Here is a 25,117-nt window from a genome sequence, read left to right as displayed (position 1 = left end):
AAACAGTAGAGATTGGAAATGACTTTTCCTAGGACCAGCATCTCCACTGCTGCTGGCTAAATCCGGAAAGTTTCCTTATACTGGGAGGAGCTATTGTGAGTAAAAGTCAGGAGCTGATTTCATTTCATGCTAGAACAGTGGGGTCCCTAAGTTTGCAGGTCAGTGTTAGCACACCTGCTCCTTCCTCCTGATTTTTAGTGACCCACTGTCTCTCTCAGTCACTAACATTTCCCCCTCTTCCCTTTGGATTATGTGCTAGGAAATACCCTCCTCCGAGTCTGATACAGAATGTTCTGTTTCTATTCACTTATCCCTCTCCTCATCTCATCTGGAAAGTGGATTACCATCACCTGGACACTGCTGATGAAGAAGTAGTTATTATACCACAGGTAAAAGTGGATGGTGACTTAAAATGTTGTAGGGCTGTGTCAAGCTCTGTTGTCTTGTAAAGTCCTTTAGGGAACAGCCTTTGTTTGCACCACAGTTGGCAACAAATGGTTCACACCAGTGTACACAGAGAGAGGAATGTCTGAGCAGAACTTCTGCACCAGCTGGGGAATGTAAATGACAGTCTTATAATGGCAAATATTGTTGATAATTTCTAGTCCCTTTTTTATTGTTCATTAATACAGTTTATGGTCTTGGACATTTCTTTCTGTAACCTTAAAAATACTGTGCAGTGTGAAGGACAAAGTATTGCTGAGTTGATGTGAGTTCTGCAGGTCAAAGGCAGGTCATGAGTATCCTGTAAGAAAGGAAGGGGCCATCTGAAAGAGAGCTGCTCTGCTCCTATCTCCTGACAGATTACTGAATGTGTTAAACTGTTAGAATATGCTTCTTTCTTTCTTTCATTACTAAGATACAAAACTATTAAAGCAAAAGGAAAGAGAACAAAAAATTGAGAGAACTGTCCTCCTGCATGCTAAGTCTGACTTTACTGCTAAGTCATTGGCTCCCAGGGATCCTCTCCAGAAGAGTTCCGTGCTACTGCCACACTATCTCACCAGCTGCTAAGCATTTCCTTCCTTCCAACACACTATGATGGTGGGGGAAAAAAAATAATAAAGGTTCACTTTTCTTTTTCCTAGTGGCTTAAAAAGGGAAAGTGTATGCAAAGTGGCAACAGTGCTATCAGATTTTGTCAAGTTTGTTTTTACTGCTTCTTTGTCTGACCTGGTTTTGTGCAGTGAAGGAGTTTTCAGCCAAAGTCAGAGGTGAAAGTAATAAATAAATAATGAAAATAAATTAAAGGATGAAAAGTAGTACAGCACAGGTCATGGTATGAGTCAGCAAATGTTATATGCACCTAATGTTTTCAGTAGTCTGCACTAAATTAGTAGCCAATGACAAAAGCCCTATCAGTGCATGTTCTTTGCATGGGCATTCCTGCTAGTTGAGGGTCATGATTCTCCCTTTGGCCACAATAATGCAGCTTCTAAATTAGGAAGATCTTTGCAAACCCAAAGAAATTTAAATAGTATAGCTGTTGTGATCAATTTTCTAGTCCTTCAAGTGCATAAATACACCAGTTCTCCATCACTAACAGAGCATCTGAGGACAGACAAATTTTCTTGTACTTTCTACACAAGTAAGAAGGAGAGCTTGAAGTCCTACCCACTGCAAAGCTTTCAGGATGAGGTTATAAAGAAACAAAATAAGTGGCCATTTCCTCCTGTGTGCTGCTAAAGAGTACTGCACTGCAAAGGTTCAGATATGTCTGCATGCATAATATTTTGGGTTGGTATAGAGTGAAAGAAGCAGAGGAGTAGTACTTACATAGCAGTGGGAAATCTGCAGTGAATTTCCTACATTGCTGCCTGGGCTGAAATATTAGTTCATGAGAAGAGAGCTTATGGCACCTGGCTATGTTATCCATCCTATCAGTGTTGACTAAACTTAGGCAAATATAGCATCTTGAGGGAAAAAAAAAAAAATCTATACTTTCTTTTTTTCCAATTTAATTAATTTATTTTTTGCTACAAGCCAGATTTTGTGAAGCTTCTTCCAGCCCTGAAATATGAAGGACAATTTCTGTGATAAGCCAGGAAGAAACTTCATACTGTTTATTCTGACAGCCCTTTAATTCTTTAGTGATGATATCTGGGGACTTGCAAATGCACTGCGTGGAAATCTTCCCTCCATGAGGATAGAGTACACTTGGGACATACTGTCTTACTGATCTAAACCAAGACTTCATCTTCTTTGAACGTCAAAAGTCCTAGAGCAACCTGGTCCATGATATGCGTGTCAAAGTAACATGTAAGAAAGGAAAGGAAAGGAAAAAGAAAAATGAGACAGTAATAAGTATGACGAGTTAATATGGTTTGAAGCAACTAAGAGAAATAAGAGAGCAGCAGGGCACAGCAGTGGAGGGAAGAAAAAACAACAAACTGTGGAGTTAGTTCTTTATTACTTGTAGTGAGAGAGGCTGCTTGAGTGTGGTGTGTCCTTGAGATCACAGAGCATTTCAAAGAGTGGTGGTTAGAGAGAAACACAGTAAAAAGACACAGAGGTAGGCGCAGTGAAAAGGCAGATTTATTTACTAGTAATACTGTACAGAGAAAAAAAAGAGAGAAGCCACAGTTACAGCATGGCTGTTGCTGGCAGTGTTCTTGTTTTATTTATTTTTGATTTTTTTTGTACTTATTTTTTTTTTAATCTGAAGAAAAAAACATAACAGTCAAAAAAGTACACTTCAGGTTACAAAGTACAGCAGCTATCCCCAGCAATTCTAATCCAGTGTTAGCACAGCAGATTTTCCCCAACAAAATGGGATTTTATTTACATTAGCTCACAAAGAAAGTGGGAGACTAAAGCTTAAAAAAAATCTCAACCACAACCTACATTCACCATAAAAGCTGCATTTTACACAACATTTTCTTGAACCCCTATAAAGACTCATTCTTCGTCTGTGGAGTGAACGGAGTTGGGAAGGGCAGGAAACATTCACAAGTGTTCTTTTGCCTTTGTCCTGACCTGTTTTTGCTTGGCTAGTTTTGCTGTACAAATTTTCAGTGGCCATAAAAAGCTTTCAAATAAATTTATCTCTTCTGTCTGCCCCTAATTGGTGCCTACATCCATACTGGCAAAATACAGTGACAAAATTCAAGCCCACTTTCAGTTAAACACCTTAACCTTAGGTGCAGGCAGATCTTAACACTCCCTCAAACCTAATGAGCACAGTGCTTAAGTATGTGTTATACTTCCAGCAATTGCTTAAGGTCAGTGGAGGTTAAGCACTGTGTCCAACTGGGACTTTATTTGGTTGCACAGAACCCTCTTTATTTTTGAGTTCGCGTCTCTGACCACCACATTAACTTGGAGGGATACCAGTAGCTTTTTGGCAGCTAGTTTTACTGAGTGTGCATTTGTATGCTGGATCAGTCTGTGGGGAAGTTCACATTTTCTCCTGGCTCCTTCAGCCTGCTGATAGCAACCTGACAGCTAGGGGATGGTTTGTCTTCTGTTCCCCTAAGTGGCTTCTGCATACTGTTATCTTATGCAGTTGGGCATATCTAGCTCATATCTGGCTCGGGGGATTTAACATGTTCCTGTAGGAATGGAAAGAAAAACAGCACTGCTACCTAAATAGCAAGGCTATTGTGGTACCTTGGGGGATGCTAGATGAATAGACAGAGAATGCTCCTCTGGTATTAGATTTGCCCTACAAATCTAGGAAAATGCAGGAAGAAGTCCAAAAATTGAGGAGAGGATACTACCATTTCATGTAACTCGGGGTTCACCCAAACACACCTGAAGTGAGATTTTTGGATCTAGTCCCTCTCTTCTTTCCCCCGTTTTTGCTCATAGGGAGCCACACAAAGTGAAGCAGAGAGGGGAAAAAAAGGAGCAACTGAGCAATGGTGTCTGAAATGAGAGCAAGTACAGAGACAGGGGACAGGCAGAGTCTGGAGCAGAGGCGTGCAAAGGGAAAAAAGTGGAAGAAGAACTCACACTGCCTCTTTTATTTTGTATTTGTGTGTAGGCATGATATTCATCTCAGCCCTCCTCAGGCCACTGGATGATTTTGGTTGCCAAGAAGGCATTCATCTGCTTTCAAACATGGTTGACCAGGAACTCATGTCCTATACACCTCTCTGCAGAAAAGTGCACCAGTTTCACAACACCATTTAAAAAGCCTATCTAATTAAAGGAATGAGAACATAAGGTGAAAGCAGCATAAGCCTTGCTTATAGCAATATTGTTTAAATACCAGACCCTATAAGCATTTGTTCATGTCCTTAAATTTCACTTATACAGGTCATTCCATTAAACTAAAAAGGGCAGTTTGGGTGCTTAGTTGTATGCTTAATGAGCAAGTCTTTAGGTCCAACAGATGTTTCAAGTTATTCAAGATCAAATCTAAGTCATTTAGTTTATAGGTAAATTAAGGATGTATGAATGTATCCAAACTGATGGACATGAGTTACTTAGGTCACTCTAATTATTTTTCTTTTTCCAATTTCTAAGGTAGACCATTAAAAAAAAAAAAATCTAAAAAATTGCTTTATGAAGCATTTGGGAAACAGTCACAGAGGAGGGTTTGCAAAACAGTAGCAGCAATACTGTCTAAATTAAGTATTTGAAAACTGGGGGAAAGGATTAGAATTTTTCACTAATTTGCCCTTCAGAAATGCAACATGCCTTAATCCATTGAGCAGCTGAACTGGAACCACCACAGGAAAGGAATTATGTAATTTGCAAGACATTTTGAACCCGTGAGGAAAAAGGCTCAGTTTTGTGATGCTGTTGATTTTAAACACGTGGGGCATTTTAAAGACCTTCATGCCCCCTTGCCACTATTTACAAGTAAGATACTATTATATGTTTATATTACAAGTTGGGTTTATATTCTCTTTGGACTAGATAGCAATCCATTCATGTTCTAAACTTAATAAATTCATCAGTTTTATACAACTTACTTGTTTACATGCAAAAATTACTGTCCACTTTTATGTTGGATATTGTCATAGCCTGTAACTTCTGATTAAACTCAGAACTGAAGTTTTTTCTTGCTGCCCAGAAGGCTTGTGTAATGTGATCTGAGAGAATCCTAAATTTCCTAACAGACAGAGAACTGGTTAAAACAGAGTGAGCTTTAAAAAAACATAAGATGCCACATTTTAACCTGTGGGAAAATTCTCCACGTTGTCCAAATGATTCTGTTCTACTCTTTCCATTGCCACTATCTCTTGTATTTTGAAATCTCATGATGGTTAAAGTTTGTCAGCGTGAAAAAATCTTAAAGATCTTTTTATTTATATATTTCTATTGAAAGTAAGTAGTTTCTGTCTACCATGATGGCATTCTAGATAAAGTTGCCTATCTATAGAAAGCATAGGTCCACCTATTTTTTAAATTATTTTTTAATTTTTATTTCTTTATTTATTTATTTGAGGGGAGAATATGGATCTATTTAGCTGTGTTCATAGCAGGTATATTGGATTCTACTCTTATATTGTTACTCTTTAAAAAGTTGTGATCCTGCTTCCAGGACAAAAATGTGGTTAGGACTACAAAAGATCCCAAGAAACTGGGCATTATTGTCATCAACGTATGAAAAAGTTCAAAGGCTTAATGTCACACTTAGGATGATATTCAGAAACTCAAATCCCTATTTAGGATTTGTATCTCATTACAAAAATATTTATTCATTAAAAAAATACACAAATGTAAAATACTACATATACTATTATATCCCCACTTACTTTCCAAGTACACCACCTAGATTTTGGACTAAGAAAAGGTAGAACACCTTTTATTTGTCTAGCGACTGCGTATGCTATCTTCCTGCTCCATTTAATTTGTATTTCTGATCTTAAGAGAGAAGAATCAGTAGTGCACTTAGAATGGCAGGGGACTGATAAAATAGCTGTCAGGTAAGTCCCACTAAATGTTACCTCAAAAATACCACAGCCATAGTAGCAAAGCTGACACAGGACCTGATCCCACTGGATGCTCAGCACCATTTTGCTGTATGTTTTTCTTAGCAGAAGTAGCAATGCTCAGAGTTAGCCTCTAGGTGTATACCCCTCTGAGCAAAATCAGCAGTGTGTAAAAGTGATACACAACACCCAAACTACACCCTGTATTAATCACTTGTGCCCTTATCTTGCAGACACCTATGCACACGTTCCTCCCATGAGTAGTCCCCTCGACTGAAATAGGTCTACATATAGTGGAGTTAGGCATATGTGTTCCTGTTTGCAGGACTGGGGTCTTTAATTGCAGCAGTAGAGGTATGCTCCATAGAGAAGGGCTTGTGCACTCTTCTCTTGCTGGGGATTGAAAGATAATGTTGTGTTTATACAGCTCTGGAATACAGCCTGCACTTTTTGGGAAAAAAAATAAGAAAATGGAAAAAAGAAATGAAGATACAAAAAGAAGAAGGAAACCCAAGAGTGCTAAGGCAAACTGTCAAATGGCACATCATACCTACTTTGTCATTCATTTAGATAACATCACAAAGGCAGACCAGAGGAGTTCTGTAAACATATACCATACAGTACATCAGCCATGGGAAAATAAAAAAAGAAAACAACCCTGTAATTCTTTTCTTTCTGTATTGATATTCTTGTAATTGAAAAAGAGATTGCCTAGCCACTAATTCTAATGTTGTGTTTCCTGATTTGTATTTTTGTTCCTCTTAAAAAAAAACAACCAAAAAACAACAGCAACAAAAGTAAAATGCAGTGGTTTGGAAATAAACAGTCCCTGAATGAAAACAAGGGACAACATGGAAACTGGGTTCGTAGAAACTTAGAAAATACAAGATATAAAAAAGTTTCGTAGGTTACCTTTCTCCACTTCAGGAAAAGGTCGGCTGAAAAGAGTTCTCTTTGTTTTCCTTACAAAAATTAAGGCGAGCAGTTTGTTGTGGAAAAATGTTAACACTGAACCAGTTTCTGGCTGTACTTTTTAGTATCTCTTCATGCTGAAATTGAAAATGTACAGATGATGGCGTATGTTAAACAGATGGGGAGTTTGCTCAAAGCAATGCAAAAAACTCCCATCATGATCCTCACTAAATCTCTCTCTGCTTTACTGTGGAGTGGACCTCTTCCTTTGCATCTGATTGTGCATGTACTTCCACAGGCAGCTTTCTGTCTGAGGGTGTGGGGAAAATTCGTGCCTTCCAAAGGCCAAGGAAGCCCTGGAAATCAGTTTACATTCATCAGCATCTGCTAACACACTTGAATTCCCATGTAATTTGGCTGCAGTGTAATGGCTAGTATGGACAAGCTGATGTCCAGCAAGGCTGCTGCGGAAGAAAATGATTGGAATAAGCACGTTTCAGACAGTGTAGCTAAGGCTCTGTGAGTTCAGACTGATTCACTTTTGTGTTTTGCTTGACCTCAGATATGGAACTACCTTTGACTAACAAAGACAAACCCTTTGCCGACACACCTTCAGGCTTTTTATTTTTATTTTTTTTATTTTTGGATCTGCCATGGCCCATTAACCATGAAGTTCAAATGAACACATAAAAAACACTGGCCTTCCTAGGCACTCAATGTCAGCTACAGGAACTGAGCAGTAGGTATTTGGCAGGTTTAAGGTTTAAGGCTTGTGCTCTACTTCTAACCACTGAAGGGCCACTTCTGAGCTCTTACATGCCACCATCTCCCTACCACGTTGTGCCTCAAATGACGCATGGTCTCAGATGCATTCTGGTCCCAGTCTCAGCATGCATCTCCCAAAGCTGGCCACTAAGGGAGTCATCCCCAAAACGCTGAGACTGTGTTGAACCAGAAGATCATCTGACAGGGGAGTGCAAGGCTGAAGAGAAGGATGGACAGATTGGATTAGGAGTGGTACCCGAGAATGTCCAGAGTCAAGTATCCAAATGTCATGAGCAGAGGACTGTGGGGAAAATGTCTGTAAAGAGAAGAGAAGAGTGGTAGAGAAAAAGGTTGGGCTGGGAAGAAGTGGAGGAGGCCAGGGTGGCCATGAAGGCAGGATCACACCCAGAGGGGGAATGACTGGCCAAACTGGAGAGATGCAGAAGGCATGTTTTTGAGGTGAGATGAGCTGGCCCCAGTGTGACAGAGCTGTTGCAAAGCGTGTCTGTGAGCCTCCCACTGGCTCCTGAGTGCGTGGAGTCAAGGTCCAGAGGCCTGGTGGAGGAATGAAGTGGAAACTGTTTTACTGTCCCCTCTGGTTTATATCACAATGTTACTGCAGTTCTTGAAGTCCTAAGCATGCCCTGTTGAAGCCTTGGCTATTTCCCCATCGCACAGTGCCTGGGGTGGAACAGGCTATGGAGATGTGACTATAGCTGCATGTATATGTGACTATATGTGATATATGTATATGTGTATGTATATGTATATGTGACTATAGCTGCATATATACAGCTGAGTCGCAGTGATCTCACATAGCTCCCTGGAAATACACAAAAAGCCCTGAAATGGTTTTGTGTGATGGTGTCAAGGTCTGGATTACCATGGCCAGGCTGATGAGTGGTAATGGGATGAGCCAGGATAGCTCAGCCTCTGGGGTTAACTACCCACACCTTGGTCTGCTAAACTTGGGGACCAACTCATGAAGCCATGTGACAGAGCTGAAAGCTCATGGCCTTGATTTAAGAAATGTTGAGATTTGTAAATTGTTACAATTTCTGGAAAAACAAAAACAAAAAACAAAAACCCAAAAAACAACAACAACAAAAAAACCCCGACAGCCAAAACATTCCAAACCAACAAAAATACAGGCTGCTAATCTCCAACACAGTTTCTAGCAAACAGCCACCAGTAATAATTATCACAGTGCACAACCTTGCAGCCATTCTCCTCTCTGATACAACCGTTAGTCATGTAGGCCTGAGTCAAGTGATGATTTTCAGAGTTTCTGTTGCTGGGTTTGGTCCTTCTCTCATCCAAAAGCCCCAGAGAAGGCTGAGGGAGCATGCAGAAATCTATTATATGTTAAGTGAGGCCAATGAAGCAAATACAGAGGCCAGCATAATTATTTCTGCAGGTGTCAGATGGATGTAGCTCTCTTTTCTTAATCACCAATTTCTTTGTTTTTATTACTGTCACCTGGGCAGTGATGAAAAGTTACATTGACCAACTCCGTATTGACAGCTAAGTGATCTTATATAGGAACTACTTTTTGCATTTTCTTGTGTCTGTTTTCAGTGTGCCTCATGTAACCTTAGTAATGAGCAAGTGTCTTTTTTACTGGCACAGAAAGAAAAGAGTACAGAGCAAGAACTGTTTAATCAGATGCTCTGAACTAACAATTAATGCAGTAAAAGCACCATCCAAGAAAGTACAGAAATACCATAGGAACCACCTCAGAATGAAAAGAGGCTTGTTGCTTTCTTTCTTTCTTTTTAATATATATATTTTTTCCTGTTGTATTATTCATTTTTAAGGTCTGATAGTTTCAAAGACACTTCAAAATACTCTTCAGTATTTTTAACACTATCAGAAATTACAAATCCTGATTTTCAGTCTCACTTCTACTGTTACAAATCCAGACTAACTTCACTGGAGTGAGTGAAGTTGCATCTAAGCAAAACCAGTGTGAGACAAGTATCAGGCTCATAGTATCTTACCACGAAAAAGCTGGCTGCTTTTTCATTGTAGTTAGAAGAAACAATGGACTGAGAAATAAAGAAACATCTATTGATTTTGGATGCATTCGTCCTTTTAAAGTTTCACCTTGGGACATCTTTTTTAAAGGCCTGATTTTTAGAGGGCAGGAGAAAGATTTTTTGGAAATCAGGCCTCTCTGAAGTATCCCACACCAGGAAGTGAAGCATCCAAAACCACCAGCATATTTGAAGATGTTAGCCTTATGGCACTAGGATCGCTTTCTGAAACAGCTGCTTAAACAAAACTCCAGTAGGTCTCCACAGGAGTTTTGTCTAGGTAAGCATGGCAGGATCAGACCCATCACTTGTCAGTACGTCAGTGCACTGGAGGTGCACTCAATGAGAAATAACAGTTTCCTAATGCAAAATAAAAATCTGACCCTGCCCACGTTTCCAGCACTGAGAATTTCCTTACTGAATTCAGTGCGAGCGGGGTCAGACTATGAGAGAAGATTACTTATATTCTAGGGAAATAGAAAGCAGTATCTCTCCTCTACTGGAGTGCAGTAGGAAACTTCATATGTAACATTGGCAGAGTTACTGAAAAGCAAGTAATGAGATCAGTAACCCCATTTCAGTTGCTGTTACAGCTGTATCTTTTTCTTGTCAAGTTAATTTCAGTTGTAATTTGGGGAGATGAAGTTCACGTACAATACTGTAATCTGGAAGATTTATGTAAGGCAAAATTATCATTCATATGTTTTTTAGAAAGAATAATTAAGGTCCACTTTTGGTATCACCAATAAGCAGAAATGGCTGATGGATTTTTGTGACACCGCAAACTAAACTGAAAAGCTACTGTAAAACAAAACTACGCAAACCTTTCAGGAAGGACTTATCTGAGTTTTAGCAAATTAAAACAGTTAAATGATCTAAGTCTTCCCCTGAGAAATAAAAAATAGCATCTATAAAATAATGTTTAAATGTAATTTTTGTCTTAAAAAAGAGAAGCGACATTTCTTTAAGGCTCTCATATCTGGCTGCTGTGAAATTCAGACTCCCACGAAATCCTAGGAAACTGATCAAGCCTGCCAGATATCCAAAGAAAATGTAAAAAGTGATTTCATTATATATATTATATATATGTATAGATCAAATAAATATGAAAGCATTTGTTCCATTTCCCACTTATCTCTCACTCTGCAGTATTAAGGAAAAAAATAAAATAAAATCTCCAACCACTCCTCGAACCCCAAAGTGTACGTCTGATGGGAAAATAACCATGCGTTCCTCTTCCTGAAGAACTAGAAATCAAAGCAACCCAACTGCAAGGCAATGGAGGCATTCACTTCCAGTTCACAGTATTGCAGCTAGAAGTACAATGAGGTCTAGGTAAGTGATGGAGCAGGAGCTGCCGGAGTGGGGAAGGAGAAGGTGTTCACATGACAATACAGCATTGACAGCGCTTTTTCTTTTGTGTACCTGGGGCAGCTTCCAAGGGCAGGCTCTCTTCCTTCCCCTCAGGAGAGGAGGGCTCTGTCGTGTCCGACAGGGGCCTGCCAGAGACCAGCTCAGCGGCGTTCCCGTCCATGGTTGAGATGTCTGTCACTGTCTTCTCTCTCAAAGACTTCTCATCGTCTTCATCGATCAGAACCAACTCTGCTTTGATGGTTTCATCATAGCCCAGCACTTTTTTGGTCTCCTCTTCATCGTCAATGCTCTGGTAGCCCATAAATATCATTGTCACTGGTTGATCTGCACTGGCCTCTGGAACTTCGCCACCACGGGGTTTGTCTTGGGGCTGGGAATTCATAGTATGCCCTTTGTTTGGTTTGTGTACCATTTCCAGCTTTGCCTCCTTGAAGAGCATTTGCTCCTTCACATGGCTAAGGTTTCCATCAGCTACTGCATTTCTGTCTGACACAGTCATTATTTCATACCCTCCTTTTACATTTGATTGTCCAGCTTTTTGCATAAGTTCATCTACGTCCTTTGAGCTTAATTTATGTACTCCATTTTCTACCACTGTGCCACCAGAGTGAACCTCATAGACTACCTTGGTACCATCATCATAGACTTTGAATCCTCTTTGATGGGCCTCATCTGGGCCAACAGGTGAAGCAGAGACAATCTTGGTCTCTCCTGTCTGTTTGTCTTTCTCCACATTAATTTCCATGGTGCACAAAGCTTGAATGAAAACAAGAAAGGAAGTGCATGTTACAACAAAAAAAGCCAGTGAATGGTTAATTGCCAAACAGACAAAGAAAACTATGGTGCCCGTTTTCCTGCCAGCTGCTTCTAAAGGGTCAAGTGCTCTACGTTAGAGGTAGGATGCAATGCTGTGAACAGAGATAGTTACTATTTTACAGCTTTTTGTGTAGCTGGAGGCAAGGCATACCTGTGTCAGGTGAGACGTAGTCTTCCAGCTCACACTATGAGGAACTGCCTGTGGTCAGTCAGGAGTGCCAAGAGCACTTATGTTAGGTGTACTTTAGACAAAAGGAAGTGACAGCATGCAGATTGGCCTAAGCCTTTCCCTTCTGAACTTGCCCCAAAATTCAAAGATAAACTAATCTCCAGCAACCTCCTTACATACTTTTCCTTTTCTGTCATCAAACTACCAGTTAGCTGGTAAGAACTTTTCTTTGCTGCAAGTAACACCCAGACTTGATAAACACTTGCTAATCGCTTCCATCTATGGCATTCAAAACATTTTAGAGGGGTGAAGAACCATTTTTTTTACACATGTTCTACAAGTCAGAAAACAAAATCACGTGGGAATGAGGTAATTTCTCCTGTAGACTTGTGACAACAGATTTCTTCTTCCACACAAAGACTTCAACACTGATCTCTGTTTGCAGGTTAATAGAACATATAAAATAGCCTTGAAGTGCTCCCTCCTTTGTTTGAATGAGACCCTAAGCATTGTCTCAAAAGGGGAAAGTTGAAAAAAGAGTAATAATGAACCAATTTGTAAAGCACCATGAAACAATGGGTAAAAATATGTGTGTGAGGGATGCTGTTTTAGAGCAGTAAATAAACTTTTCTAGCAGTTAAAAAAGACGCAGCAATAAGACGAAAGTAGTTGAGACCACATAGCAGGAATAGAATTCATCACTCTAACCCTCATTTTGAGACATAATGGCATCTCACTGGACAGCTTTTCAAAGGAAAATGTGCAAAGGCTTCACAGATTTTCCAGAAGCGGAAGTGTGTTCATCAATTTAAATACTACTTGCATATAAATGAAGACATTCTTGAACAGACATTCACAGACACGAACTCCCACAAGCAATGAGAAGTGTTTGTGAAACTTATGACGACCGTTTCCACCAATGGACCTAAATGGCATAATCATGATTTTTCTTACCTGAGACACCAGAAAATGGTGTCTTGGATTTCTTCCTGCCTTTTTTTTTTTCAAGTGAACATAGAATTATAATTGCCCAAGAGTCAGTGTAGCTTGCTATGTATGTATTTTATAGACCATTACTGTTAAAAATTACACATAAAATGCATTCTTCCAGTCTTATTACTTTCATGTAGTAGAATATTTTTTATGTGTTCTCAAAATGAAATCTCCCATCAGCATTATGTAATTAATCATGTGGTGCATCATGAACACCACTGTATCATTAGATGAAAAATCCAGGTATTGTAGAATGGGTATAGCTGACAATAGCCTACATATGAGGAGGGATTTGGTCAACGAGTTCCAGCATTGCATGGCACACTCTGTGCTAGAGATAGATCTGATTTAGAAAGTTAACAAGTGTGGCCGTATCCTTGTGTATTTGCTGTTTGTTGATTTTGCCTAAACATTTGCCACTGTCAACATTTTTTTACCTATGATGTCTTAGCAGTAGTGTTTTTAATACAACTTGTGCTCTATAACCTATCCTGAAGATCACATCAAAGCTACTTGTGCAAGTAAATTCATAACTATATCTGAAAGTCTTGGAAAGCTGTTCACTAGTTAAGCACACCGCCATGGGAGAAATGAATAACAGAACGCTGTTTACCTGCTGATATGCACAATGCTGGTTCTCTGCAGGAAAATCTAGCAGCCCAGCTTGTCAACATAGCTGAAAACTGAACTAATGCAGATGTCTTTATTCGGCTAGAGCTTACTTACTGCAAAATGTGCTCTATTAATACAATACAAAGCTGTCTGACAATAGAGTTGAAACTGAAAGCAGTACTTGAAGATGACAGCCTGTATTCATGGGGACAAGCCTTGTGTATAAGCTTTAATTACAGTGTAACATAACACAGTGCTTCATGACAACAAGATCCCAACGTGCATATGAGAAGAACTGGCTTCTGCCTATTATGTGGCTTTAAACAGTGGGATTCCGAGGCTATTCTTTAAAAAAATTATTAATAGACTTTGAACACGTATTTAGATGGATGCTAACAGTCTACTCTTGAGTGCATGTGCTAGTGTCTTCTCATTAAGCTATTAATCACACACAATACTCTTCTCAAGGAATATGTGAACAAGGCTACTTGGTCATCCGAAGAGTGAAAGAAATGTTTGTATTCTTGGTATTGACAAAATGGCACAAAACATACAGTGAAAAACTTGCTTTTTAGACAGATTAGGGGAAGCACTGGTGGAAGAGAAGCTTTTAGTATGGCTTACAACAGGATGTCTGAAGAAAATTACAAATCCCATTGTGGTCTACAGTGTCTTAGCTGCGAAAACTGCTTTGTTATGCTTACTAACTCATTCTCCATGATAGACACGTTTTTATCTATCATCTATCTATCTATCTATCTATCTATCTATCTATCTATCTATCTATCTATCTATCTATCATCTATCATCTATCTATCTATCTATCTATCTATCTATCTATCTATCTATCTATCTATCTATCTATCTATCCTATCAATTTTCACTGTACTTCATAATTAATTTATCTACAGTGGGATCCTCCCATGAAGGCAAAAGTGTACCCAGGTAACAGAAGACTTCCTCAGTACATGCATACANATCTATCTATCTATCTATCTATCTATCTATCTATCTATCTATCTATCTATCTATCTATCTATCTATCTATCTATCTATCTATTTTTCTTATTCCTCTAGACATCTCATAAGTAGCCACCAGCAGTCTGGTTTTGAGATAGGGAATATGCTGTTTAGAGAAGAAGGCTCTCTAAAATAGGGAGCAAATGCAGCTTTTAACGGTCACACTGATACATTTAGGACACATACACAGTCCAAAAAATAAGTGTTAGAAAGTTCTATGCTGCAAGCACATCACACTTCATTATAATTCTCCCCACACTTTTTCTTGAGAAGAAAGAATGGTAACAAAGTGGTGTAGAATGAGATTTAAGTTTGAAGCATGACTAGAGGCTTGTGAGTGCCTGTATGTCTCATTCGTCTTGAGGGGAGTCACTTGGTTACAATGGAGAAGGTAAAACCATGGTCTGGATGTTGTGTGTTTTCCTAAGCAGAGATGGAAGGAACTAAATGTTTCCATAAAAAAATAATAAAAAATTGACACGTTTCCTATGCTGCTTGTTTGGTCAATATATATTGTTTTGAGAGTTCTCATTGCTGCCTAAAAAGCCTTGACTTATTTACAAAATATGAATCAAACGGCATTTCCTGTCATTTAAATGATATCAGGAGTCCAGACCAATTAAGGAAATATAACAAAGAAGAGTTCATGGCTACTGGATTGGTATTATAAAGCTTTGCTCCTTGAGACTTACCAGCTACTCTGCTTGCTCCGTCCCGCCCAGGAATTGGCTCTGCTGTTCGTGAATAGAGGGTTGGGAGTTCAGGGATCTGGGAGCAAATGTAATTTACTGCATCTGGTGTCAGAGAACAGGAAACAGTTAGATTTGTGCTATGAGCCCCAGTGGCTTCATTGCTTAGACAGCAGAGTGTTAAGTTGTCAGCCCTGACAATAGTTGCTGGAGCTTTGTATTAGATAATTGGATCAAAGCAAACAAAGTGCAAAGTCACTGTCGTGTGATTGGTGTTCAATAAACTAGCTGAGGTAGGAGGGAATGGGTCCAGATGACTCAAACCTTGTGTAAGTCCAACACATAAAATTATTTGTCAGGAGGTTCTGGATTTATCAAGTGTGTGACCTTTAAATGTGGGAAGTACTGAGGGAAAGATGAGGAACAAACTCCAGGAATAAACCTGGAGTAATATCCAGCATAACAAATATCTCACATAGAGATATAAAAGCCTAAAAATGTTATTGCTGGCTGAAGGGGATGAAAGGCCAGTTTATTTTAGCACAGGTTGTTTACATACTATAGAACTGCCAGTTGGCTTATTGTTTTTTGCAATATTAATATAGCTAATAATGAGATAACATATAGATATAGACTAGTAGGGCACCCGCTGTGGCCTGCAGCACCTATTAAGTTCTTGCCAGCTCTGTAGTGCCTCTGTTCATTAACAGTGTTCAAACAAGCAGAGAACTTGCTGGAAGGGCTGACTTGCTTACTGCTATTTACTACAAGTTAAATATATTCATTAGAAAAGACAGTGAAGATGTTTTATAAACATTTACTGAGAGATGTTTTATGAGTGGGTTAAATATAACTCGATATCATTCATCTAAGGGTCAGTGGCTGAATTAAAAGAGGAGTTCCAAGGAGAGATACGCAAGTAACAAACTTTTAGTTCTAGTTCCAAAACAAAAGAAGCAGAAATAAATAAATAAATAAATAAATAAATAAATAATCACATTGTTTCATATCAGTTTGGAATGTTTTGAATTTTGTTTGCAGAAGGTAGAATTTTTGTTCAGACATAAAGCTCCATCGGGTCTGACACAGATTTGTTGTCCTCCATGGGTACTTTGCCTGTACATTGTGAAATTAAGCTGCTGCGGCCTTGACATGACCTGATTTACATGTGAGGATAGGAGACAGAATCTGCCTTTCTCAGTGTCTCTTGTTGTGAGCAGGTGAAATACAAAGAATTAGTGCAGACAGTGTATGTGAAATGGAGAAGGACGAGAGAAAATGACGTGCCATGTTGGTGGCTACTTCATTGCCACCATTTCTCTTGTGAGTGGAGATATATTCGTTGTGTTCCCTGACAACAAATATCCATCCTCCCTCCCCCCAAAAAAACACTGAAGAAACACATTTTGAACAACATGTCATTGCAAAGGCAAGACATGCCACCTCTAACCCCAAACCCGCTCTTTTGAAGGACAGCCGCGACTGCTGCTAATGCAACAGTTTTATGCCCTAATAGCTTGCAGAGGCCACCAGATCTGCTTGGTGTGATGAGGTAGTAATTGCAGTTCTGAAGAGGACAGTCCATCACTGGAGCAATGTAAATGACTCAAGAAAGGTCCCTTCCAATCCAAACCATTCTGTGATTCTATGATCCTATGAAAGAGGCACCTGCTCTGTCTTCTCTGTTTCCTGTGTCAGAATAAGATGAGGAAGAGGCATTGTGCAGATTCATTCAGGAAAGTCAGGAAGTTGTTACAGAAGTTCAGATGAATTTTAAAAAAGTCAGGAAAATATTGTTTTATTTCACACTTCAGTGGACAAATGGCAGTCTTGGCAACTGAGCTGTTATATTTTCAATGCACAATGTTTCCTCGAAGGTTCTTTTTTTTTTTTTATTTATTTATTTTTATTTTTATTTTTATTTTATTTTTAGCAATAGGGCCTAGGAGAAATAATTGTTTAGGACACAGCTGACTGAACAGTGGCCAGTAACAGCTGCTTTCTTTAGCAGGGTGTCTCGCCTCTGATGAGAAGTTGGTACAATGCTCTCTGTTGTTATTCTGGGAAGCATCACCAGCAAATGTGCACGCTAATATTGAAAACTGAAGTGATTTCTCAGAGGTAAGAAATGTTGACACCCTGCTTCTGGGCCAGAATGAGAAGGCACTTTGTATTCTGGAAATGGCAGAAATTTAGTCATTATTTACCCCATTGAGTGTGATGCTGGAACAGCAGTTTCATTGCACACTCATCCAGTGACTTGAGTGACAGACTTGTCTGTCCTCATACAGGTCTACTCAGCACATCCCATCATTTAGCATTGTTGTTATGAGACTGTCTCCAGTTGCCGGAGAGAGGGAAAGTTGTAGTGGGGGGTACATGTATCTGAGGTGAGATGGACTGAGAGATTTGGTTTGGTTCATTTACTCTGTTTCTGTGACAGCACCCTCTCCCCGCCACCCGACCCTGGATTAAAAGAGCTTATTTATGTCACTGGCAACAAGGTCTAAAAACAGTATGAGAGCAATTTTACAAGGAGCAGCTGAGACACAATTAGCATCTTCCTCACACGAGAAGTAAAACAGGTCATAAATTTGAACTGACTCCATTCAATAGCTTCATTTCAACCTTTGATGAGCTATTAATGTCTAAGAATGCCATAAAACGTGTCCTGTGGCTTTTCATACTACTTACAGCAAGCTGCAGTTTAGGATTATGACACTTCTCTGTGTTATCAGACTAATGAAGTGACTGAGAACACATATAGGGCCCGATAATCTCTTATGGGTTCTTACACAGAACAAAACCTTTGGGGCTGCTCAAAGTAGCCCACGGTAAGCTCATTTTCCAAGAGCCTGATTTATTTTAAAAGGTCTGACTACTGGCAAACTGGGTCCCCTAAGTTCTGCCATGCACAGTGGGGCCCAGGACAGGGCTGTTCCCTTGTGAAGCCATCTGGAACTGCAGAGCATTATGGCAGGGTGAACAGAGATGATAAACCCCCAACATGTTTGTAAGATCGGGAGCAGGGGTCTGAGCAGGTGGCTTTGCACTCCTAAGCCAGTGTCTTAATGGGGCTTTTATTGTATGCATACACTGAGTCACAAACATATGCACACACGGAGTGTGAGCTCTCTCTGTTTGTTCACTCTAGGCATGTAGCTTAACACTACATAGTGCCTGGTTTTGCCTATAGACAAGGGCAGCAATAAACAACACCATCCCTAGTGCTATCTCAGGCCTTGGTTAAGTGGAGAGTTTGTTCTGTGGGGCTAGGGCACCATAGGCTGGAAGAAGCTTGACTGCAGAGGATGGAACTACTGTCCAGAGCCTTGGTTTCTGTTCAGCTTTATTCTATGCATCAGTCTATAATGACAAAATATATTTGTACCCTGGAAATGTGGGATTTGCATTTACTGTGTCAGGATGACTTCAGGCTCATAGTTGGTCATTGCCAGAACAATCACTTGGGAAGAATAAAGAGCCATTTGACCATCAATGTTCAGCACCTTTTCTCTTCCCTCATCTCCTTCTGCATCTCTCTGGGCTCTGAGCTCTCTGCAGTTGTGTTTTTTTTACAAAAGCAAAAGGTATGACATCACCATGTACATGGCACAGAAACATGCAGAGGGACTGATTGGTGAGGTAAATCACTTTCTGCATTGTCACTGCATTTAGAATAAAGGGAAGCATGTATTCTGTGAACTAACATGAGATTTGTGAACTCTAAGTCTTCCAGGATCAGTTAAATAATGTGCCACCACAGGCAGCAATTAGTGTATGTACTGGCTCATGTATGATTTTACACAGCCTTGCTGTAAAATGCAATGGTTCTTACCATTTTCCTCTGCAGCATGCATTATACAGTTGAGAAATGAATGATCTGCCTCAACAAAGCAAGTTATATGTGTATTGGAAAGGTGGAAAACTCTACGTTATCCAACTGCTTACAGCTAGCAATGTACGTAACCTCTTCCTACTGTGATCATCTGCCAACACAGACTGCTGTTGGGCAGCAGAAAACAGAGGACCAGCTCAGCTTTATCCATGTAGAGATGCACAGCCACATCATGCCCACAATGGGATGCAGACCTGGGTCAGTGGGATGGCTCACAGCCCTGAACATTTCTAGAGCCTCAGAGTGTAGGCTTCTTCATAAAACTGCCTAGAGGATGACCAGTTACCAGGAGGATGAGACAAGGCAGGTAAACCAAGGCTCCAGAAGAGGTACTCACTGACTTGTCTATATATCCCCTGCCTCCTCTGGTCACACATGGGTTCTGTGAGCAGCCTGTTGCCATTTACATAATTTTGCTGTTGTCTATTAGACCTGCAGACATCACAAGCTATTCTTGCTTCTGGCTCAGTTTGTGAAGGAATGATCTGCTGAAATCAGGCCGAATCTCAAGCATGGTGAGACTGAACAAAGTACTGCAGGTGGATAGTCTAAAAGGAGAAGATTTAGAGGAAACTACTGCCTCATGTTCGCTAAGTGGAGGTTTGTTTGATTCAAGTTTTTATCAGATTACTCATGAAAAGGCAGACTATGCTTTGCAGGAGTCCTGAAGGTTACTTCTTATGTTACTAATACCTGTAGGCACTGATTCCTGTTTTGTAAACTAATCATCAACCACAGAGAGACTCTACACAGGTACAAAATAATTTGCCTTTCTGGATCTTTATTTACTCTGTAGTATCTGACTTGAGGAAAGAGAAAAAACAAATTCTCACAGAACAGCATCCTAATTCGGACTTTTTTTTTTTTTTTAAATTATTTTTATTTTTATTTTTAAACTCCTGAAGTTAACCTATAGATTGAATTACATTATTAACAGAAGTTAACATTTCTGAACTGGATCTTTGAGGTAAAAATAAAACCTAATTACCAGCTAGTATTAACATCAATGAAAAGAATCTCCCTCCAGCAGAACTAAATCAGCTCATGGGCTATGTATTAATTTACACTTGTGTACCTGAGCTATAATACATTATGATCACCCTTCATGTTCTCCATCCATGCTCTAAGTAAGCCTGGGCATGTCTTTGTCAGCAGCTGGAAGAACCAGAATTTTGCATCTTATCAGTTCAAAGTTGCGTACTGGAAACTTGTGTCTGAAGTACAGAATTATTTGCAGATGGATCAGTGTGTTGTCCTTCCTGAGTCCTGATGGTCCTGGAGGTGCACTGCAAGAGTTTATCTAGACTTTTTGTGATAAACCATATGTTATATTCACTCAGACGCCTGCACTTCTATGCCAGTATTTAGACTGAGTACATATCTTGTCACACTGAGCTTATAAGCTAGGAATTATTGCATCCTTGTTCACCTATGCAAGGATTTCCTTCTGCAGCAATAGTCACAGGTAGAATATCATTCGTCAGAGAAGTAATCAAATTTTAATAAAAAACAGATTGTTGCCGTAAATTAGGAGTAGTCCTCATTTTATTTATCGGTTTCTGAATAGTATGAACTCACACATGGAGAACATTGGTCACTGAGCAGATGAAAAGGAGTCTGCACTGTTGGGCTCTTGTTTATTGGAGAGGTCAGTAACTTGGAAGACGTCTGGATGTCTTGGACAATGTCTGCTTTAAGACATCCCTCACTTTATTTTCCCTAGTATGAACATAACAGTAGCTGGAGCTCTACCAAAGGAATGCTGCCCCACAGCAACAGTTACATTTGTGCTTGCGCTATAGCAACACCAAAGAAAGAGGTAATGGCTCTAGCAATAAATCAGAAACATGCAATGAATGGAAGAATCCTCACTCTGTAAACTTCTGCAATACAGCTATGTAGCATTTGTTAAACTCAAAGATAAACAGTAGTAAAAAGGCACTTACCACCATCCTGGTGTGAGAAAGTCTGTGAAGAGAACAAAGAAAGAAGACTGGTTAAAACTTTCTAGGCTTGCTTTTATGGTTCTTTGTCACTTTTAAATGGGTAACTGGGACTTTGGCTCCTCAGGTCTAGGTGCAATTAGGGGCTAAGGAAGAGGGATGTAGTTGTAACAGAAAGGAGAGCTCTTGCTATTTTTCATAAGTAGCGCCACTCTGAAGTGGTGTTTGTGTCAAATGATGCTATTTTGGGGTGCCACTGGGAGGGGAAGCTTAAGATTCCTTCCAGGCATGCTGACTTCTTTCACTGGGTTCCAAAAAATCACATGGTTTTCACACAGATAAGCTACAGAGATAGTGTACTAAATCTCCTTCTTGAAAAGGCTGGAATGGGGAGGGGAAATCCAAATAGTCCAAACCAAAATAGTTCTGACACCTCTGTATCTTTGCTGCTTTTGGTTTGAGATAAATGCTCTGCAACTGCCCTCAACGTTCCAGTAAATGCATGAATTATAGCTGCTATTTTGGAATAGTGCTAAGAGTCTTGGTTTCAATCTATGACCAAATGTCCTTTTTAAAATACCTTTTGCAAGTTGTCAAAGGACTTCTCGGTCTCCTTTAGTTTCTCCAAAATGATTTGTTCTTTGGCAGATATTTGAGATTCCTCACTTTCTAATTTCTGTATTTCCTGTTCCAACCTGTGGAAGACACACAGACATGCACATACACAGAAAAATAAAACTTGTAAAAGCTATTTCAGTGAGATAAAGTAACCAAGGTAGTAATTAGAATTGCAAGTGTCACAAGGAATACCTCCTATACTTGCTATTCAGAACTGATTTACTAGCATGTGAATGGACATGAATTATTTGTAAAGCATATAGTCAAGACAAAAAACATAATTTTCTTATTACAGACTTTGGGAAAAAAAAAAAAAAAAGCCAATTAACTATAAGTACACCTTCATCCCAGTTCCTTTAACAACTCTCAGACATGCTCTTCCATTGTAGAAACCAGAGTATTGAATATAACTGTAGAAATGCAGCATTTATTAGAGGAATGCTGCTCCTAGTACTGCCGTACTACAGACAGTGTAGGTAGAAATAGCTTTTGGAAGCTGGCAGACAACTAGTTGTATTATGAGTTTTTTTGGAGCGAGAGCATCACCCAGTTTCCTTAATAACTCTGGTTGGCTGGAGCTTTCTTCCAGGGTAGCTAAAAGCCTTGGATCTCCATCCATGCTTTCTACTGTTACTGGATGGTACTGGGGCACCTGGGGGCTGCACATAACAAAATACATGGAGAAGGATGTTATTCTTCTGGGCAGCAAGCAGACTTGATGAACTCACTGAGATCTAACACCACTCACTTCTGAAGATGCAGTTCATCTTGATTTGGGATATTTTTTAACCACAAATACACACAGTCAGATTCTCCATTACTTTAACTTAAACCTCCTTTTATTACCGAGATTTATACCAGTGTTACACAGTATATTCTCTCTGTTTTTAAGCACATCACTGTCTCTATTTTCTCAATTTTGGAAACTAATAGATAAAGGGACAAATTTTTGCTCTTCTCCATTTCTGTTCAGCACAGGGCCTCATTAATGCTTGTTTGATCAGAAGGCAGAGGGTAAGAAGAAGGTGACTGCACAGTGAGCAGGGCAGCAGGGAGGGATTACTCCTTTCAGGATCTTGACAGCTTGGTTGCTTAAAATTCATGTGTCCAAATGTAAGTGCAGTTAGAAACTGCAGTCCCGATTCACCTAATGCTTTCTCCAAGTTAATATAAAAAGTTTAAAACTGCAAATATTTCATTCTAGTGAGACAGAAGAAGTTGATACAGGGAATACTGCAGGGAGAAGGTTTTCAAAAGTACTCTTTCGTCTCAGTTTTCCTTCCCAGGAAATATTTTAAAATTGGAGTGAAAAAATCCTTTGTCTCTGAGGTGAGAGACTGCCACGCTACTACTTAATGAATTTAGACGTCAACAGAAAGGTGGTTTCATTTTCTTCCCTGTCCCTCCGGGTGATGAGTAGATCCACGCACATTTATACCTTGCTGACAAAGACTTTTAAATCTTCTTCCCAAGTGAATTAGTCAGCAGCATGTTCAGGATACATATTGTGTAGCCTGGTGCATGTTGCTAGACACATGACCCATGAAGAGACTGGAAAATGGGAGTGCGCAGAAGTCAGCAGCAACAAAATCCACGTGAAAAAATTCTTTCAAATGAGCTGGACATGGGTTCATCTGTTACGACAATGAAAACACTGAGGGCAAACGTGGTGTAAAGCAACTTATTCGGAGTGAGTAAGGCTGTAAACATTCATAGACTCCTTGCCATCAGAGGTGATCATAAATGCAGGTTTTATGCCCTGGCTCAAAACTGTGAAAGGAACTGTTTACCACTGTGTGGATTGATAATGTCTTACTTTCTGGATATCTGCTTTTTCTTTTTTTCTTTCTTTCTTTTTTTTTTTCTTCACTTTTTGTGTTCCTTTTAACCTTTCCTTGCAGTCCACTTCCACAGTTTCTGCTGCAGTCATGCCAGACTACTATTGCTACTAAATCTGGACAAGTGATGTATAAAATTTTCCTATTCTGAAAGCATCTATTTATTTATTTATTTATTTATTTATTTATTTATTTATTTATTTATTTATTTTAACCTTCTATGAATAGTAATATCAGCAACTTGATAAAGGAATTGGAAAGGAATTGATACAAAGCTGCCAGCATTACATAGTTATGTCTCTTAGGGGCAGAGATCCAAGAATGCATACATCCTCTGCTGTAAGTCAGCATTACCCTTCTTCCACTGAAATCTGCGCAGGCTGGCAAAGATCTTTAAGGCAAGACAGGAAAGTGGATCCAGTCACGCAGGCAAAATACTGGATCCTTAGCTGTGGCAGGAGAAATATGGATCGTTCGGCAGTGTTCAGCCTGAATGCACTCATTTACCAAGCATTATTATCCACAGGAGCTTACTTTATTCCTCTTCACTGAAGTTTACAACTCTCTACACCCTACACTTAAAAGCTGAGAAAATGCTAATAGGGTATGTGAGGTAACAGGACCACTCAAGATTGCTGTTTCCTTGTGAGCAGTCATATACATAAATCAGCAAACCACCCAGGCACCAGGGACCTCACTGGAAAGTACATCCTCATCAGTAGGCACCTGGAGCCTACCATCTTTGGGCTTCTTACACTGGAGCAGTGCAAAAATTAAAGTCACAATACAAACTGATAGTTGTTTTGCATCCTTTGGTATTTTCTTTTCAGCTGTATCATACTGCCAAATTTTCTGAGTTACCAGGACTACTGCCAGCTATTTTGGTAACAAGACACAACAAACACAAATTTAGCCTGAGAAACAAAGGCACTAATAGCACATTTGTTTCGGGCTGTATAATGGCCTAAACAGCAATAAATCCATCAAAGTACACATACGAACCTCCATGTATATACAAAGTCCTTACATTCTTCCTGTGTAAGACTTGTAAATATTCAATAATGTCCCTTTCTTCTAGCCCAGTTTAAAGAGGATGTGTTTTAATTGTCATCTGACACCTGGTAAGGAAACCCTCTAATTCCCTCCTTCCTGGCTCCTTAGCAGACTTCAGGCTAGTGTTTGAATGACAGCCACAACAATAAAGCTGTCAAATAAACAACTGCAGTATCTGGAACGCTGTAGGGAATGCACACAGAGGAAAATGGAACTCAAGACTGTTTAGAAGTGGTGTAAAACAGCCTGTTAGCCTAGCTGCTTTTCAGCCCAAGTAGTTATCTGATTTCCAGGATCTGCTGAACTGTTGCCATAAGGATTAAAATAAAGCAGGTGATGAATTCAGGAGTTGCTTTGTCACGGGCAGATCTTTACAGTGGATGTACACAGAGTCCCACTTCCCTTAATACCACAGGAACAAAGAGGGGAGATTTCGTCACTCAGAAATCCACTTGGGCCTTGGGCTTTCTGTACCTCAGCTTCCTTTGGTGGACAT

General features: G+C 39.7%; 1 protein-coding gene across 6 annotated transcripts in view; it reads right to left on the bottom strand.

Annotated features, from left to right (window-relative positions):
• The window catches only part of PALM2AKAP2 (PALM2 and AKAP2 fusion), a 234,630-nt gene that overhangs the window by 116,170 nt on the left and 93,343 nt on the right, over positions 1–25,117 (bottom strand). For 2 of the 6 annotated variants that reach the window (XM_015849807.2, XM_015849808.2), the window contains exons 4-7: positions 21,693–21,807; positions 21,116–21,137; positions 15,275–15,376; positions 11,024–11,728 (exon numbers count right to left, since the gene is read on the bottom strand). In XM_015849807.2, coding sequence (XP_015705293.1) covers positions 11,024–11,728; positions 15,275–15,376; positions 21,116–21,137; positions 21,693–21,807 — 944 coding nt within the window. The remainder of the gene's footprint in view (positions 1–11,023; positions 11,729–15,274; positions 15,377–21,115; positions 21,138–21,692; positions 21,808–25,117) is intronic. The other 4 variants (XM_015849809.2, XM_015849810.2, XM_032441519.1 and 1 more) reach the window with 2 other exon arrangements.

Source organism: Coturnix japonica, chromosome Z (assembly GCF_001577835.2).
Source record: "Coturnix japonica isolate 7356 chromosome Z, Coturnix japonica 2.1, whole genome shotgun sequence".
NCBI lineage: Eukaryota > Metazoa > Chordata > Aves > Galliformes > Phasianidae > Coturnix > Coturnix japonica.
Note: the sequence above shows the minus strand (reverse complement) of the source record. Positions and strands in the feature narration are given on the sequence as shown.